This window comes from Galendromus occidentalis, unplaced genomic scaffold, assembly GCF_000255335.2.
Source record: "Galendromus occidentalis unplaced genomic scaffold, Mocc_1.1 scf7180000077431, whole genome shotgun sequence".
NCBI lineage: Eukaryota > Metazoa > Arthropoda > Arachnida > Mesostigmata > Phytoseiidae > Galendromus > Galendromus occidentalis.
In genome coordinates this window covers 98,274-118,325 of record NW_003805419.1, presented here as the reverse complement: position 1 = coordinate 118,325, position 20,052 = coordinate 98,274, and the positions used below count along the sequence as shown (strand labels likewise).

The 20,052-nt window shown below is 50.9% G+C and overlaps 1 protein-coding gene across 1 annotated transcript; it reads right to left on the bottom strand.

The window, feature by feature from the left end:
• Positions 1–13,765: 13,765 nt before the first annotated feature.
• On the bottom strand, positions 13,766–14,104 carry LOC100899222 (notch-regulated ankyrin repeat-containing protein B-like). The gene has a single exon (XM_003742785.1). It carries the CDS (start codon positions 14,102–14,104, stop codon positions 13,766–13,768), a length of 339 nt encoding a protein of 112 aa, XP_003742833.1.
• Between the last annotated feature and the right edge of the window lie 5,948 nt (positions 14,105–20,052).

Genomic DNA, 20,052 nt, shown 5'->3' with positions numbered 1-20,052 from the left:
CACCATCACTCCGAGAAATGCTACACGGGGAGCACTCATTCATTGAGCATGGGCGTTGCATTGTGAAAAATATGGTTATCCTGCTTACAAAACACGCATATCTCTTCGAGTCCTTGTCAGGAGGCAAGCTCCGAGCGGTCGAGGATTACAGGTACATCTATCAAATATCATCGGATGAGTCGACACGGCCTCATCAGCCCTGCAATCACGAGCACGGCATCAAGCGATTTCTGGAACTTGCAGAAATCGCGATCAGTCGTCGGCGGTGTAGATAAAGATTTACGGCCCAAATTCGAGTCGATCCGAACCAAAGCCGCAGTTATCTATGTTGTAGACTTCAATGGAGGGTGCTCCTGCGACGCTCACTAATAGGTACCCCCTCCTCTCAAATCTGTTCATAGTGCTCTGCGTGAAATCTTCCCGAGACATGGTTTCCGGGTTGTCCGATGGAAAAAATATGCTCCGCCCCGTCTCCTACCAGGCTCCCGAAAATGCTTCGTTCGTTGAAATCTCGAAGGCGGGAGTCTCATAAGAATCGGATGAGAATTCTCGCTGTGAGGGTAATGAGAATATTTGGGGAGAAAGGGAATGTCATCGAAAATTGGTATATTTTTTGGCACAACCCGACGTGTTCCGAAGACAGAGAACGATCTGCTAGGCATCTGAAGTTGTGGTCCCTAGTTGGGCTTACACTTCGGATACGGGGGTTCATTGATTGAGATGCCGGGGAGGAATTTAAACGGCGGAACAAGAGACGGGTATTTAATGTTCCCACTGGGATGCTCGAAGCGGACCTCGCTCTCACAGCCAGGCGACCGTTACCTTCGGTCGGTTGGCTGCTCGCTCACTGGTGGTTGTGACACTCTCGCTCGAGAATGATCGTCCCACGAGCCCACCATCGACATCAACGAATGTGTCGCAGCGGCGGCGGCGAAAACCGCCTAGACAGACCATGTACCATGACTTCTCGCGACGACCCCCCCGCCTGCCGCCCTCTCCTCTCCCGCCAATGAATCGTCGCACATTCCTGTAGGAAAGTTCGTTGTGAAACTCTATCACGATCCCCGTCTTCCGATTGTATGCGTTCCTAACAGAGCGATCGCGCAGCGGTGCGTGACTAGCTTCACCATGGGAGATTCACCGGTGGCGTTTGTCTTTTCCCGTTCGAGTTTGACGCCCTCTTCAGAAATGCAGACCGTTCAGACACGGACGCGAGCCGGTCTTCTCGACTCAGTAACAGCGACAGCACAATCCGAATTCTCGTGCTCCCCCATGACGTCAAAGTTTCATTCTCCATTCGAATCAATAGTCCGCGCTCGCCAAACCAACGGAGCCGCTGCAACGTCTCGTAGATCAGCTGTCTCCAAATCAGCTGGTTCCGGCAGCACCAGAGCACGGTAACCTCCCTTGCGAAATGCCACCATAGTGTCGGAGTGAATGTCGGAGTGAATAGTGTCTGGGACGAGCTTGTCATCAAGCACGCATTCGCCCGCAGAGGAGATCAGCCTAGAAGTTCGCAAGTCCGAAACTCACGACGGTTGCGATGACTCCATCCCAAACTAGGCTGTTCTAGCTTTCGCCTTTTGCGGATCGGAATCTCAATCGTTAAGGTCCGGCGCCTAGCGTTTCCTCCTCCGACGCCGACGGTACGAGTTTCCTTTGTCGAGTCCTCACTCGGAGCATCAGCCGCGTGATGATCAAGGCTGATTGGGAACAATCTATCTCTGTCGCGGCGCCTCGGTGACAAATAGTTTGACCATGCACATTGGGAGTCTGGAATATTCTGGAATTAACGAAGAAATGGAAGATCACTACAAAGTCACCAGACCGGACTCCATGACTTCTATTTGTTTCCAAGTCAATACTCTGAGAGAGCCTCCTTTTCCTCTTCGATGTTTTGTGTGTGAAACCTTTTGTTGAGAGAAGAGACCGTTGCTGCATTCCCTGAGAACTAGATGGATTCACACGACGCGACGAAAACCTGACTCGAAGAGGGCTCGTGAAGCGAGCGATGCAGCGACGGGCCGACCGACGAAGCGACTGAACGAGCCGAACAACGATCCCACCGAACAATCGAACCGACCTGAATTCTAAACAAAAAGAATAAGCAAAACTCCGTTCGCGACGGCCTAAAAGAGAATATAGGCAAGCATCGACAGTGTTCGTCTGATGTCTCATTCCAGGTCGGAAACGCGAGACGAGCGGGCACTCCTCACAGAACTCGCGCATACTTCGAATGGCCGTTGTGTAATTCTGGCGGGTAAACTCTGATTTAATTGTTCTGAGTGTTTTTCCGTCTCTTATCGCATTCCAGCGGCGCTTGTCTGAGAACACCTAAGACTGAATCATAAGTTCAGGAACTGCGGAGCAATATCTCTGAAGCGCTCGATTTTCCTCATATCGAGGAAAGACACGAGCGGGTAAGCTGTGCTGTGACCGGGGCGAGTAGCAATAGCTAATGGATGCTTCGCACGCCGTTAGAGGGAATGCTTGACAAGCTCTTCGAAGAGAGCACATCTGATAGTTTGGGGCCGTCGTTTATCGCAAACAAATGATATCGTCGCAGGCCGGGTTTTTCTTCGGTGTTTTTCATCAGTGTTCACCTTCAAGAGGGGATGGTGAGAATCTATATGCTGGTAAGCACAAATCACCGGATTTGGTCTATGCCAACGGTGGTTCCCACGTGATCCGACGTTCTCAGCGGCACTATTTCTGGCTGGCTTGCTTGCTCGCTCGCTCGTCAGATCAATGGGAGACCACTTCGCTTCGACATCGTTCTTCATAATAATAACAACAACGTCGACGACGCCGAGGCGAGTTCCCAGAATCGGTAGTCCGAGTGAGTCCAATCGTTAGGAACTGAGGTTGAAGTCCTTCCCGCCAAAAGAACAGGAGACCGTTGTACACCGTTGACGCTGCGCGGTTGTGGCCTACGGTCGGGATTGTTGTGGCTGCCAATGCTGGGGTCGTTCTTTATGTCGTTCTCGCCTGCGACGACGTACAGCCACCACAGCTAGAACGTAGGTATGAGCCAGAAGTGTCAGATGCCGCCGTCAGACAGCTGGATCTGTCCAATGTCTCACCGTATTTTGTGAGAGACAATTTAAAGAGACTGCTTGTTCTGCTTCTGGTTCCCATACCGTGTGAAGCGATCGAACGCGCCGATGCAGCGTAGAAATCAGTGGAAATCACTAGTCAGCGTGAAGATGATCGGTATGGGGTCTATCCATACTCCATGCATTGCTTCCGAGCGAGGGGGCTCCACCGATGGATAGAAAAACATATGTTCGTGATACTGCGTCGGAACGACGACGAGCAGCCAAGAATGCCGACGGGCATCCCAATGAGGAATCTCGTTCAGAAACTTGGGCCGTCGATTGCCGCCAGAAGAGCCTAGACGCCGGTGTGGCTCGAACCACGTCCGTGAATCTCGTTCGGTTTTTGAAGCGTTCTCACACAATATTATATTCGGCGGTCTCGATCAGCGAGGAGACGACGACAGCGAGCGTTTGAGACTTTTGGGTGACAACAAAAAACCCCGCCAGCTACAATCGAGTAGTAGTGGAAGAAGAATGAGAAGACGAGAAGAAATAGGCATGCATGCATTCGACTTTAGGGGCGCCGTCGGCTTCTTCGGCCGTCGCGGAATCGGGCGCTCTGTCGATCCGTCCGTCCCTTGGTCGGTCGGTCGCCGTCTTGTGAAAGTAGCAGGCGAGCAGCTAGGCGATCTAGCGCCGAAGCCCGCATTCCTGAGAGAGCCGAACATGCCTGCCCTGTCGGTCCGCACGTCCTTCTTCGACGCTTACTTCTTCTTCTGCTCGCTCGCTCAGCCTGTCGCGGCATCCGACCCTCTGTCCGAGTTCGAGGAGCTGAAATTCCTCGCCCACCGACACCGATATTACTCAAATAGAAAGATCGGAGTATCTGCTCGTTCGAGACTTGGGCTGTTCGTTGCTAGAAAAGCAACTTGTTACAGGTGCTGCTGACATAGCTGTATGATCCCAAGTCGGCGGAGGCTCGATCCGTCGACGTTTAGATGAGGAAGGCCAGACGTACAAGTCGGTCGGTCGTTCGTTTCCCAGAATGTGAACGCATTGAGGCAGCCACGGTGTCCGACCTTGGGCGTCACGCACGTCTGTCGAAAATCTCATATCTCACTCCCGATTCGACTCGTTTCTGAGGAGTTTGTTCCCGCTCGAATCTTCTCAGCTCAAGCGATAGATCGTCGTCTGTCTGAAGTGATCGAGTCACTGTATCGTGGAATCCGGGAGGTATGAAACCGTCTTGAGCGCTCCACTGAGCTCGCTTTCCCGATTCTACGAGCCATCCATAGAGGTTTGGAAAATTATCGATAGAGAAGGAATTCATTTCAGATCAATAATTGATATCGCGATGAGACATTAAAGAAGCAGACCGCGGAGACCGATCCTCAGATTTGGAGCGTTACGAGACCGTCGGCGACGCTACCACCTGTGCGTCTACGGTGGCGGCCAAACAGACGATGCTTGATGATGAACCTCCACAGAACTACACTTCTACTTCCTGTCTTCTTGTTTCCTGTCTTTTCGACCAAACCAGATTAGCGGATGCAACAAGTGTAGGATGCAGCAACTCAGCTGGCTTACTGGCTGCTGTCTCTTCCGTGGTCCAACCAGGGAAGTTGAACCTCCTGAACCCGAGAGCCTCTCAACCTCTGATCACGGAGCCCATGGGAACCTGGCAGTGCGCATTAGGGACATCCAGCGGATCTGCTGAATTTTCAACCGGGGAGAAGGAATCAAGTCCGAAGACTGAATAAATGTTCAGTAGTCCTTCGATTGGACGATCATCGATGATTAAGATCGCAGATATCGATCGACGGGAGAAAATGAACTGATTCTCACGCGTTCAGAACGAATCTGTTCTCTAGCAGTGGGAAGAAGCCTCTCGTGAACGTCCCAGAAGAAAGGACTCAATCAAACAAGAAGAAAATAATCCAGAAAGCAAGCGACCGTCGTCGACTTGTTCCTGTCATCAATGACTTGGTCGTTTGTCGATGGCAATTGATCACGGCACTTCGTGAGGTGACCATCCGCTGAAGGCGACGCTTCTATTCCGAAGATACACTCTGCTCCTCGTCCACGTAACCGTGAGAAAAAACAACACTTCTTCATCTCTCAGCGGTACCGCAGACCACTCCTCAGGGAGCCGGAGTGGAAACAGTGGATGCGACGTAATTCTCCCAATGACAAACGCCGAGGAATAGTCACAGATGAACAAAACACTCAAACATGTGATTCATTTCGGTAACAAGGCAACAATTTATTCCCTACACTTAAAATGATTCTAAGATCTTCTTGTCCGTCCTAGAGAGCATCGGAGACCATTCCCATGCTCTGATTATATACAGTGTGTTCTGGAGAGCTTCGCGCCCTTCCGCCCACAATCTCTCGTTCCGATTGTCGTATATACAGTATCGAGCGTCGGAATCTCCCATGAAGATCTTCGGAATTCTCGCTATTTCAACAAAGCTGCCGACCGTCTCAACGTGTCCCGTCTCAGGACATTGCTCGGCGATCATTCTTCGGTTAGGTTTTGCGGGCTTTGGGGATTTTATACAACGTTGAGCAGGGCATACTCGAGTGCCGAGGGGGTCCCTTTCGATTTTCCAGTCTCTTGTACGAGCTGCACGATCACAGAGCACGACGCTGTACGCTCGAATAAATAGAGTGGGGCAAGCCGAGCAATGACCACTTCCGTCATTCGCTCGGTTTATCACTTTGCCTGTCGATGACACGACGAGACTTCTGACTAACTTGCGAGCAAGCAGAAGTCGATGGATGGCTCGTTGACTGGTCGGTCTGCTGCTTGTTGGTCGGTCGGCTGGTGGTCTAGTGCTACCGTCGGTGCCTCTCGATTCAGCCGCAGGAGAAGAAGATCGTCTCCTCTTCTAGCAACATAATATTCTTCGTTTTATTCGGCCTCCTATCGCTTCGTTCCCAACATAGAGACCGTCATTGACACGAGGATCTGGGACCTGCGCTAGGTCTCTCTCAGCCGTGGTGAGAGCCCGAGGCATCCGATGAAATTCTTTCTCGAAGACGAATAATTCTACCACAAATAATTCTGACGTGGAAGTCCCGGTGCCGCGGTATCCGCTACCGTCGTGATTCGGGAAATCATCGGCATCCTCTTTCCGAGTGAAGTCATCCGCATTGCACTGGTCGATGCTCAAGGGTGTACCGAGCAGTTTATCAGGTAGTCGACGATATTTACATGGCCGCCGAAAGAGGCGATGTGCAGAGCATTCCAACCGTCGCGTGAAGCCAACCGGACATCGGCCCCCACTTTCACTAGTAGTTTAACCAATTCGAAATTGCCATCCATCACGGATTTGTGCAGAGGAGTCATTCCTTCGCGATCGAATACGTTGACGTTGATTTCGCCGACTTCTCCGTCGGATAGCAATTTCAAGAGCAGATTTGTGTCACCCGAACGTAAAATTTGGTTGATGGCCGAGAATCCATCGAGGCATGGGTCGGCACCACGAGTTCAGCCTGGGGGTCATACCGGTGGACGTATGAACTGCGTCAACTGAAGTTGGGAGTCATTCACCGAACCGGGCCGGTCCGAAGTCGAAGTACACACCCCACGTTCCAAGTACATGCGCACGTGTACGGTCGATCCGAGCTCCTAGTGGGACTGGGAAAGATTGCTGTATCCAGATATCGTCTTGCTCTCGAGCTTGTGGTCGCACCGACAGGGCGAGCTCGAAATCAAGCTCGACGACTGTCTCTTGAAGAACAACTGTGCTCGAATTAACAACTGTCGCTCCTCGGCAGCTGTCAGCGCTAGTAGACGCACCGCGCAGCCCTCCTCGCCGATCGTCAGTGCTGTTCTGGCGAGGCGCGATCAAACCGGCAACAGCAATAAAGCGAGTTCCAGTCAGGGAGAGGGGTTTCAGCCGAAGGAAAGGGAATCGTGAGAATTTTCTCATAATGTTTCGCATATTTGTTGTTCGAGTCGTCTGTCGTCGACAAGAGCTTTGTCCGAGGGTACGAGGGGCATTATCAGAAAATTCGTCCGGACAAAAGGACGTTTCCAACCATTGACAAACGTGAGAGAATCCAGTCTTCTCAGAAATATTTCGCGCGGATCCGAAGAGAAATCGGAGCCGTTTGCTTTAGAAGCACGTCATCGCTCCTGAGCTGTTTCTAAGCTGCTAGTGATTGGTAGCTTACCGCACTTGAGAACAACTGGCGGATGATGGAAGTCGTCCCCGGACTCCTCAAGCTCAGCAACCGCGAACGAAACCGTTGAGCTCCATGAAAATCACGGCCAGAGAGAGCGAACCTGCGTCACACTATGCGAAGCTGAATGTTCAGTATGGAGCTGGGTTAGAGCCCATCTAAAAATTCTGGGGATGACTAAACTCTCGGGCTATGGTTGTGGGAACGAGAAACAGGTGGATTTAAGGTTAAAACCCCATCAAGGTTTGTTCTCATCGATTCGTTTGCTGTGGTGGGAAGGTGACACAGTGAGACTCGAGACGGCAACGGATACTTCCTCCACCACCTTCATTGCCGGGACTGACTACGAAAATTGAGGACAGACATTGAGAATGATCGACTCTGACTAATCGCTCCGACAAGAGACTGACTAGGGCAAACGAATATATGGGGCGACGGGCGACTCTAGGGCAACCGAATATCTCTTCCAACGCTTGGCGATCGAAGTGCAGAGAGGCAATTCCGCAGCCGTCATCGGCTCGTTACCGTATAGGGACGGTCTGCCGGGAGTCGGCTAGTCTGATGCTGTCAGTCTACACCAATTATATGCGCTAAGCCCGAATAAATAACATTGTTTCCACATCGCAGAAAAAAAGACTGACTCGACCCAGTCATGCAAAATGTATTTGGAGTACAAGTACTTGATTGATCTATCGATTGGGAAGGAGGAGATCGAGGATTCGGGGCGCAATTTTGTGAAGACGAAGTTGCACAAGTTTTGGTGGAAAGGAAGGGAGCGGTCCGATTCCTTGAGATGGAAGTCTCTCCTGTTTTCGTCGCAAGCACAGCTCGTACTAAATCTATCGACGGAAAAATTCTGCTCTTCAATTCGATACATCAAAGTCACTGTCCTCGAGAGGATGCTGCCCCCTAACCGTGATATCGGGCACGCGATGTTACAGAATTCGTTTGTTTGCGATTCGCTTGAGTCGAGCGACTTTCATCGAAAGGCGCCGCCTGTTCCTGCGAAACATTTATGGCGGCTCCGTTGAATGCTTCTTCAGGCGGATGATAATCAGTCGCCCTCCTGCAGCGTGAGAACGGCGTTCATCGATATCTATGGCGAACAAGCGCTTCACTGTGGATCCAAGTCCGGCTGATGAGAGTTTCAGCCCGGACCCCGGCCCCTTGACTGTTGCCCCCGAGTTCCTCTGCGTTTTGAAGTTCCCCATGTCCCTGGCGATTGGTCGCACTCGGGGGCGTACCCAGAATTTCGTTTAAGGGGGGGGGGCAGACCGATATCGGGGTAATGGAGGACAAGGGAAGACCAAGGCGACTCGCTCCTACGCTTCAGAATTTAGAATACGGATGGAGATTTTTGGGGGGCATGGCACGTTTGGAGAACTTCGCTGTGGCTAGACTCCGCTCAAACATTCAACAACTCAGAGGGACCAATCATTGTGTTGAAAAACCTCGACCTAAAAGCTATCACAGGGAAATAAATCCCAGGACCACTAGAAGCTCGAGGCAGCGCTCGGATGGGAGTCACACAGTATGTACATCTGAGTTGATGAAATGGAGAAGTGAGACGCGCCCTCGGCTTGAGTGCTCGGTGTTGCAGGGCGATGGTATTTTCCGGAACATCGGCCAACAGCCGGAATTGCATTAAAGGCTAGAGCTGAGTCAGGCTGCAGGTTGGACGGTGCGAGAGCTAGCTTGATACCAAAATGCCATTCGTCAATTCAGTTATCCAAGCGACATGCGGACCCCGCCTGGTGAGAAAACAGTAGGATGCACTGTCAATTCAGTGCTCGAACAGTCGTTGAGCCTTGGCCGTGAGCCATGAGTTGAGCCTTCGAACGTTCTTCGTGGGTCCCCGGAATCATGTTTATAGAGGGTAGAAATACGCTGTCAGTAAGCCATTTAGATGAGTTAACCCTGGTCGCTTGCGGTAGAGAGTGGTGACTCGATATATTCCTCCTTGAAGCTCGATTCCCACCTTCTTCCATCAGTGTTCTCTGGGGGCTTCCGTTTAGTTTTCCGATTATGTGTTCCCGGTAAAGGGATTGATCTCTCGCATCATTTGGCGAGCCATCACTGCTTTCCAATGAATCCATGCGTATTCCGACATCGAGCGAGCAAGATGAAAGTGCCAGGAAACATGAATCATGACCTGATTAGCCCATGCTCGCTAGGGCGGCTCTTTCCCTCTGGCTCAGAATCGAGAAGTAGCTGACCATCGATATCGTCAGGTACAAAGAAGCCTCGATTATTCGGGTTCTCTTTCGATATTCATTCACTGCATGAGCTCGAAGGGAATCGCAATTCATTGATTGATCCACTGAAAATCAGATCTACCCCGACCCTTGGTGAACTCCGCGTGCCATCGGTCTGAATATCAGATCATCGTCGGTCGGACCTTATCCTCAGGAATAGACTCACGAACAACTTTCTACGCTTCAAGGAGAGTCGTTCGGAAGCATTTCAGCAGCGAGTCGCGTTGTTCCACGTTCAGGAAAAACTTCTCCCTCTCTTGATGAATTCATACTCGCGGATCGCCTCAGCTTCGGCTATACTAGGCGGGATACCAGTGACTCCAGGCTTGCGGAAGTTCGTTTTTCGCGGAACGGCCGGGATGGGTCGGGGGCGAGCTTCCCCCTACACCTTCGGAGTCCTATTCCAGATCTCTTGATTCCAGTTCAGATCGACTCAGACGACTCGATTGACCATCTCTTTACCCACAAACTCAAACCATTCAAGAATCAGTCCTGATCAGTCGACATCTCGGAGCATCGCCGGCTACCTGACGACCCTTCAGAGAAGCGTTCTCGACTATTCTTCGAGCACAGCGAAAATTGAGTCAGCTCTACGATCTCATCGATAATGATCAAAGGCGTCTTCTGTCTGAACCCAGGCGAAATCCAGCTTCAATCAATCAGACTGCTGCGGACGCTGAAGAAGGAGCTACGATCCCTCTCAACTCCAGAATAACGTCGAAACCAATCGAATTCGATCTATAACCCATCCCTTCCAAAGGCGTGGTCTATGCGGCGTACGGGCTCTTGACTAGGCGCAATGAGTTGGTCGCGAGGACTTCGCTTCGTGATTGCATGACTTCCGATGCATAATGACGCCTGTAAGCTCGTGACATGATGACCGATGCCATAATGCGTTGCGAAATATGAACTTCTGTGTTCCGGAGTCCGGGGCAGCGATGGATAGCTGAGCGGAGGCTGTGTGCTGAACGTCTCCACCGAATGCTCGAAGAGAAAGACAAACAATCGAAGCTGACTGATTTTCATGGTCGAGCCCGGATAGAAATCACGTCTGTCGAAATGGTTCCTTCGGATGAAATTCATCACTACCCATTAGCGTCTGAGGGAATGCGGAGCGGTTCCGATCGGAAGACCCGCGCGCTGCTGAGGATATTCTTGGGAAATCGCAGCGGTACCGCAGACCGCTCCGCAAGCAGCTGGAGCGAAACCCTTGAACGCGGCGGAACCACGTTTCTCTCCGTGCTCAGGAGAGAAGTCGTGGAAAAGAGACACAATCATACATGTGATTCATTTCGGTAACAAGGCAACGATTTATTCTCTACAGTGAAAGATGATTCTGAGATTTTTCCTTCCGTCCTAGGGAGCATCAGAGACGATTCCCATGCTCTGAATATATACAGTGTGTTCATGGAGAGCTTCGCGCCCTTCCGTCCACAATCTCTCGTTCCGATTGTCGTATGTACAGTTTCGAGCGTCGGAATCTCCTATGAAGATCTTCGGAAATTCTCGCTCTTTCAACAAAGCTGCCGATCGCCTCAACGCGGCGATCATCATTCTTCGGTTGGGTTTTGTGGGCTTTAGGAATTTCATACTACGTTGGGCAGGGCAGACTCGAGTGCCGAGCGTGTCCCTTTCGATTTTCCAGTCTCTTGTACGAGCGGCACGATCACAGAGCACGTCGCTGTACGCTCGAATAATTAGAGTGGGGCAAGCCGAGCAATGACCACTTCCGTCATTCGCTCGGTTTATCACTTTGCCTGTCGATGACACGACGAGACTTCTGACTAACTTGCGAGCAAGCAGAAGTCGATGGATGGCTCGTGGACTGGTCGGTCTTCTGCTTGTTGGTCGGTCGGCTGGTGGTCCAGTGCTACCGTCGCACAGTGGTCGGAAACCACGGAAAATCATAACTTCTGAACGGCTGGACCGATTTCGCTGAAATTTTTATGGTGGGTTATTGGGCCTAAAACGCAACTTTTGAGGATATAACTGGGTCTGGGTTTGACCCCGGTGACCCCGAGAATCGAAATTTTTTCACTAAATCGGCGATTGCGGCTAAACGGCAGAACCGATTTCGGATTTCTTGGTGGCGTTGGAAAGCTGAGTGAATTTCGCATCTTTTTGTCTCTTGAGAGTTTGACCTATGACCTTTCGTAAGCGAGCTAGCGGCCGATTCTTAGAAGCGCCGATATCTCAACGAAAAATGCTTCGTTTTTTCTCGCAAAAAAACGATTCGGTGTGGAATTGGATGATCTACCCGTTTCTGACGATATTACAATCATTTAGTAAAGACGAAAAAAAATATTTTTTTTTCAAGTCAAAAATCACGTTTTTTTGCAGTTTTTTCACGAAAATGCCCCACCCCTCTAGGTCCGTAGACCCACCAACATTTTTTTATGATGCCCCTTACGCCCCCGCATCCCATGAAGGTCATGTTGGGCACCCCTTCCGGGATTATCTACCTTTAAATCCGGAAAAACCCTTTAAATGGCAATTTTTCATAGAGAAAAAATTCTTAAAATTAATTTCAGGGCTAAAAATTCGCTGGATCGGCTTTATTCTTGTAGAAAACCGCGCAAATCAACTCAGAACTTCGAATTCGCCGCCAGCGACGCCATCTTTGGTGCCGCCGCGGCGGCTACATATACACCGCGCGGGACAATCGATTCGCCATACGTGTTAGTGCTTGTGCTGTTCAACGGCCGAAAACTCTTGCGATGAAGTCGTACATGCTTGTGATACCCTACGGGGATCTTATGGACTTCTTCCTATCTAATCAATTCGACCTGGACCTCATCATGGAAGATATCCAGCATCGGTACCACATGATGACATGATTCATCAAGACGATTTCAAGGAGTTCAGAGCACACTTGAGCAAGTTCATCTTGCCGAACTTCACGAAGAGGTGGAAAGCAACCGGTCGCTGCAGAATCAAGCTCGGGAAGAAGTACCAGGATTGTTTGAAGAAGTCTCTGCTCGTGAACGTTGACGTCGATGAGTCCCGGGAGGCTCCTTGAAATCGTCTTGATGAATCATGTGGTACCGATGCTGGATATCTTCCATGATGAGGTCCAGGTCGAATTGATTAGATAGGAAGAAGTCCATAAGATCCCCGTAGGGTATCACAAGCATGTACGACTTCATCGCAAGAGCTTTCGGCCGTTGAACAGCTCAAGCACTAACACGTATGGCGAATCGATTGTCCCGCGCGGTGTATATGTAGCCGCCGCGGCGGCACCAAAGATGGCGTCGCTGGCGGCGAATTCGAAGTTCTGAGTTGATTTGCGCGGTTTTCTACAAGAATAAAGCCGATCCAGCGAATATTAGCCCTGAATTAATTTAAGAATTTTTCTCTATGAAAACTGCCATTTGAAGGTTTTTCCGGATTTAAGGTAGATAATCCCGGAAGGGTGCCCAACATGACCTTCATGGGATGCGGGGGCGTAAGGGGCAGTCATAAAAAATGTTGGTGGGTCTACGGACCTAGAGGGGTGGGGCATTTTCGTGAAAAACTGCAAAAAACGTGATTTTGACTTTGAAAAAATATTTTTTCCTCTTTACTAAATGATTGTAATATCGTCAGAAACGGGTAGATCATCCAATTCCACACCGAATCGTTTTTTTGCGAGAAAAAAACGAAGCATTTTTCGTGGAGATATCGGCGCTTCTAAGAATCGGCCGCTAGCTCGCTTACGAAAGGTCATAGGTCAAACTCTCAAGAGACAAAAAGATGCGAAATTCACTCAGCTTTCCAACGCCACCAAGAAATCCAAAATCGGTTCAGCCGTTTAGCCGCAATCGCCGATTTAGTGAAAAAATTCGATTCTCGGGGTCACCGGGGTCGAACCCAGACCCAGTTATATCCTCAAAAGTTGCGTTTTAGGCCCAATAACCCACCATAAAAATTTCAGCGAAATCGGTCCAGCCGTTCAGAAGTTATGATTTTCCGTGGTTTCCGACCACTGTGCGTCGGTGCCTCTCGATTCAGCCGCAGGAGAAGAAGATCGTCTCCCCTGCTAGCAACATAATATTCATCTTTTTCTCCGGCCTCCTATCGTTTCGTTCTCGAATCAGAACCGCCAAAGGCACGAGGACCCGGGGTCTGGAACTGCGCTAGGTCTCTCCCAGCCGAGGTGAGAGCCCGAGGCATCCGATGGAATTCTTTCTCGGAAAGGTCACGTTAACCCGGCGAAATTCCGGCACCGTGGACTTCCCCATCGTCTACGAGGTAGTCATCAGCATCCTTGCCCCGAGTGAAGTCATACGCATTGCTCGATGCTCAAGGGTGTACCGAGCAGTTTATCAGGTAGTCGACGATATTTACATGGCCGCCGAAAGAGGCGATGTGCAGAGCATTCCAACCGTCGCGTGAAGCCAACCGGACATCGGCCCCCACTTTCACTAGTAGTTTAACCAATTCGAAATTGCCATCCATCACGGATTTGTGCAGAGGAGTCATTCCTTCGCGATCAAATACGTTGACGTTGATTTCGCCGACTTCTCCGTCAGATAGCAATTTCAAGAGCAGATTTGTGTCACCCGAACGTAAAATTTGGTTGATAGCCGAAGAACCCGTCGAGGTATGGGTCGGCACCACAAGTTCAGCCGTGGGGGTCATACCGGTGGACGTATGAACTGCGTCAACTGAAGTTGGGAGTCATTCACCGAACCGGGCCGGTCCGAAGTCGAAGTACACACTCCACGTTCCAAGTACATGCGCACATGTATGGTCGATCCGAGCTCCTAGTGGGACTGGGAAAGATTGCTGTATCCAGATATCGTCTTGCTCTCGAGCTTGTGGTCGCACCGACAGGGCGAGCTCGAAATCAAGCTCGACGACTGTCTCTTGAAGAACAACTGTGCTCAAATTAACAACTGTCGCTCCTCAGCAGCTGTCAGCGCTAGTAGACGCACCGCGCAGCCCTCCTCGCCGATCGTCCGTGCTATTCTGGCGAGGCACGATCGAATCGGCAGCAGCAATAAAGCGAGTTCCAGTCAGGGAGAGGGGTTTCAGCCGAAGGAAAGGGAATCGTGAGAATTTTCTCATAATGTTTCGCATATTTGTTGTTCGAGTCGTCTGTCGTCGACAAGAGCTTTGTCCGAGGGTACGAGGGGCATCATCAGAAAATTCGTCCGGACAAAAGGACGTTTCCAACCATTGACAAACGTGAGAGAATTCAGTCCTCTCAGAAATATTTCGCGCGGATTCGGAGAGAAATCGGAGACCTATGTTTCAGAAGCACGTCATCGCTCCCTAGCTGTTTCCAAGCTGCTAGTGATTGGTAGCTTACCGCACTTTAGAACAATTGCCGGAAGATGGAAGTCGTCCCCGTCGAGCTCAGCACCCGCGAAAGAAACCGTTGAGCTCCATGAGAATCACGGCCAGAAAGAACGAACCTGCGTCACACTATGCGAAGCTGAATGTTCAGTATGGAGCCGGGTTAGAGCCCATCTAAAAATTCTGGGGATGACTAAACTCTCGGGCTATGGTTGTGGGAACGAGAAACAGGTGGATCTAAGGTTAAAACCCTATCAAGGATTGTTCTCATCGATTCATTTGCTGTGGTGGGAAGGTGACACAGTCAGACTCGAGTAGGCAACGGATACTTCCTCCACCACCTTCACTGCCAGGACTGACTACGAACTGCGAGGACAGACATTGCGAGTGATCGAATCCGAGTAATCGCTCCGACAAGGAAGTGATGTGACCCAGTTATGCAAGAACTCCTCGGAGAACGCTCGACAACTTGATTGATCGAGGAGATCGAGGTTCTGGGGCGCATCTTCCCAGTTTCGGTAGAGCAGGAAGGGAGCAATACGATTCCTTTAGATGGAAATCTCTTCTCATTTGCTTGCACGCTCTGCTCGCAGCCAGTCTTTGGAAGGAGAAGCTTTGCGTTCCAATGCGGGTCTCTTAGTGGTTGTTCTCGAGGGAAGGCTGCCCGTTGTACGTGAACTTGGCCCACGCGATGTTCCGAGCACTGTAGTCTCAAGCTGCGGGACCGCATACGGAATTATTCCGTTTGCGATTCGTTAGACTAGAGCGAGTTTCATCGAAAGGCGCCGCCTATTCCTGCGGAACATTTATGGCTGCCCCGTTGAATGCTTCTTCGTTTGAATGATAACTAGTTGCCCTCCTGCAGCGTGAGAACGGCGATTATCGATATCTATAGCGAGCAAGCGCTTCACTGTGAAACCCAGTCCGGCTCATGTGAGTCTCAGCCCGGACCCCGGCCCCTTGACTGTTGCCCCCGAATTCCTCTGCGTTTTGTCATTCTCGATGTCTCTTGTTCCTGTTCGTACCCGCCATCGGAGAGAGCATAGGAATTCCGACCGGTCGAGGAGCGGAGTCGTAACCAGATGAAGAATTAAACGGCCGCGAGCAGGAATTCGCCATGGCTTGCTTCAAAATACACCGTCACCTCACAAAACTAGATTCCCAGCCTAGCTTCGGATGTCGGACATGGAAGGATGCCCTCGCGATATATTTTATCCTGAGCTTTTCGATATCCAGTTCTGCCCCTCATTTGAGGGGAATGAAATTGCTAATGTCCACGGGCTCAGATTCGATAGCTTTCGATTACAATATCAATGAGTTCTAGATCGGTGCACATCGGGTCGCTCGAGAAACAATTCATGGGAATTTCCGAGCGTGCCAATGAAGATACGTCCATTTTGGGTTAGGTGTCCATACATGGTCCGCGCTGTTGATTGGGAATCCGAATATAAGTGCTCTATTTTTCTCAGCGTACGAGAACTCAGTTCCCATATCCGTTGGACTCCGTGCGTGTCCCGGCCCGCGCTCTATTTAATCTCCACCGCGCAGAGAAATTGCTCTGCTACTCGGAGAGTACAGCAATGGGCAGGACCACAAGCCTAAAAATTGTTCTTTTCATTCCGGTCTCACTCAGGATATTGACGCTCGAATTCCGTCTGCGGACTCGGCTCCTGCTTAATTATTTCTGGTCCGGAATTTATCGCGTCGCGGATGGTTCCGTTCTGCGGTAATCGACCGCAGACGACGGAAATATCGCTCGCGGCCGTGACCACACCCATCGTTCGGGAATTCCGTTCGGCGTTTTCGCTGACTGACTGAGGCGGAACCCCGAAGGATTCTTATCGATCGAACAACTTCGGAAAATACACGCGGAAGAAGCTCCTCACCGTGCTCTCGGTGGTGCTGGCGATCGCTGCACTCTCTGGCGAAGGATCGACTCCTTCGTAATAGTGGGAATTTAGCCGTTGGAGCTCTCTACTGAGAGACTCCGGCTGAGCAGCTTCCTCGACGCGCGCGACTCCTGAGTCGGGGACTCATCGATGTCAACGCCAGCAGCTTATCTGGCTTGCTCGCACCCAACCGAACGAACGAGCAGCTAGCCAAGAGTCCAATACATAGGAGCGGATGCTGAGAAAGTTACACACCATCTCCGCCCCGTCCAACTCAAGCACACTACCTCGATCAGCGCAACTACTGCCAGTAATGGGAGAAATCTCAGCGCAATCTACTACATGTGAGAACGTGCCCGCTTATCTGTCAGCCACAGAGCTCGCTCGCTCACTCGGGCACTGAGTCGGATAGCGAAGCAGGACGAACGTTTTCCCAATGTCAACCTCAGTTGTCGAGCGGCAGCCCGCCACGTGCGCGGATCTCCGGGGCAAATCCGTGGGAAACTTGCGGATGCTTCGGGGTTCTATCCGAGAACGATTCCTTCTTCTTCCCTTTCCTGACTCGGAAGCGGGGCTGTCGGAGCCCAGCCTTATCTACGAGACAATACGACATCACTCCGAGACAAGTCTTGGGCCTTTACATATCGATGTGCAGGCATCCAGGTGCGTGAGAACTCCGGAACGTGCCTAATAAAACGGAAATATCATGAGATCGGTAAGCCGGGCATGACGCATGATTCCGGGCTCTCGTTCACCGCAAGCGGATGTTCGCGAGCTGCATGGTTCGAAAAAACATCATAGCGTGGTTCTTTGGAAGTAACGGAAAATCTCTGATGACAGCGGGTTGACGAAAAGAAAACGGTCGATCGTCCGAGAGCCTTGACGGACGAAAGCAACGAAAGGGCAGAGACGGCGAATTTCTGTTCTCACGACGACGTTGGCTTCGTTTACATTTCGAACAAAAACATTGCTTGCTCGCTTGACGCTTGAAGTCGGGACGATTGAAGCGAGAAAAACGTGGCTTCTCATCGCGTCACAAAAATTTCAATGCCAGCTTTTTTGTCCCGCTCTGATTTCCCCCTCCCCCCGCTGAAACAATAGCGGAAACACTCGCTGAAAATTGACATGGTGCGACGGTCCTCCTCGACCGACCGACCACCGAAAGAGAGATGCCATCTCGGGCTCGAACGGAACTTTAGTTCGATATTCGGGCTGTCCGATTTATGGGCGAACCACACGGATGTGTATTAGCGACGGCAACCGAATCTTCGATTACCCGCGAGCCGAAGCTGTATGTATCATCCCCGCAATCATCCAATGGATCACGAGCCAGATCGACCGACAACAAGGTAAGAATATGATTTTGACATTCGCCTCTTCGCGCTGAACGATTCGTCCGACGAGCTCTTCCAAAGATCGCTTTCCTTTCCATCGCTAGCATCGGCGGCAGCAGCGCTGGTAGCAGCATCGACAGCGGCGGCGGCGGCATCGGGTCGATCCGCCTGTGGCTCTCCGGGCTCAATGAGCGTGGGAATCCAAAGTTCCCACGCCGCTTCGGAGGAGGTGCGGCGACGAAAATCTCACGAACGCCTCGCATCTCATATTGCTTCCAAATCGCTGACCGTCGTCGTGCTCGAGTTCTCGTCAAGAAACATCACGCGTTTGTGCCATTCGCAGGCGGACCACTGAGGATGAGCGTCCGCCAGAGCTGAATTACGAATTCACTCTTTGAAATTCCGGAGGAATTTCGAGCGTTCGGTGTGCATGCCATACGCTATGATGGATATAGATTCACCAACGGAAACTCGGCGAAAGGTTCTGCAGAGACAATGTTCCTGTGAACCTAACAACGCGGTTCTCAGGCTAATGTGTGACGATTCTCATGCACTGTTCCATAGCAGCAGCAGCAGCACCAGCGCTCGCAGATCTCATGGTAGTCATCGGCGATGGCAGCAGCGGCGGCGGCATCTTCTCAATTGTCAGTCGTTGGTGGTGGGAGAACTTCTGGTAAAAATTAGTCTTCATCCATTTTTCTCATGCTCAGTTCATGTTCCGGAGAGCTCTATACTCAAACTTTCAAACTTTAGTTCGCCTCACCGACAACGGTCTTCAATATCACCTAAAAGCGGTGGCAGAATGCCAAACACTATATCCTACGTGCCTGGGACGAGGTGTGTGAGAGAGAGGCACACGGGGCAACGAAATTCATTCGTTCTTCTCTATGAGAACGAAAGCTGCAAACTATTTTCCCAACATGAGAGCGTTCTCAGACGGGACTCTTTCTCAGGAAAACGCGTCGAGCATTTCCCAGCCCCTTTTCGAGGGCCACACCAACAGCTGTAGAAGACGTCGACGACGACGACGACCACTACCACTACTCCGGAAACCGATGAGAATGCGTCTTTACGAGCCGAAATCACATCAGAGCGGTGACTGATGTGACTACACGGATCTACTGGAGGAAGCATGCCTAAATCAGATGTACATTCGAGCTCTTCGATGATCCGTATCGTGAAGAGTTGGCTCGCTCGCTCGGACGAAGAAGCCTGCTGTTCCAAAAGATAAGAATCGCGTTTTCACATGAAGAGGAAAGTTCTCACTATTCGTTCATTCTCGTGTATTTCATCAGCTCGGATACTCGCTCGATATTCTCAAAGGCTTTCCTCCGCCGGAATCCCGACTGGGAAACCGCCGAGCTGGGAGAGAAGCGCACACATATATGTACAGGGGTACATATGTATATGCTCATCCGAATTCCTCATCAGAGACAACTCATGGGATGCATTGCCCAAGCCCACGTTCATAGTTCACAGAGCATATGGGAGAAGAGCCCATAACTCGACGGAAAATACCTATGAATGTATAAATGTAGGTAGTCGTACTCGGGATAGGCTGGAACGCTCTCGCTCTCCACAGCTCGAATCTGGGAGTCGCTGTAAGCATCGAAAAGCTAACAGGATCACAATCCGATAATACAATTGATAGATTGATGAGCAATATCATGAACCCCATGAACATTCGCGTAAATCAATTCTCGATACCGAATATCTAGCCGAAAGATGCGAAGATCCGACCAGGGTGTTTCTCGTCAGTCAAGCTATCCTATCGCTCTGCTAATCTCCGGCGACGCTCTCAGTTGACTCATCTGCTAAGCACCGATGGTCGGGATGTTCGAGCAGAGAGTTCAGGGGCTAATATTCCATTGTCTCTCCCGTCTTCTCTTCCTCTTCCCCGTCATGAAAATTCCCGATCAACTCCAGTTCTTATTCCCGCAACAGGAGGCTCGCCGTCCCCGCGAAAACCACTCGGAGACATGGATGTAAGGAGACTCCATTTCTGATCTCGAAATCCGGCTTCGCCCCGTAGAAATCCAGGAATTCCCGGGGCGGGACTGATGGG

Excerpts from the sequence above, each read along its gene's own strand:
- LOC100899222 (XM_003742785.1), bottom strand. The coding sequence starts at position 14,104 with ATGACCCCCACGGCTGAACTTGTGGTGCCGACCCATACCTCGACGGGT.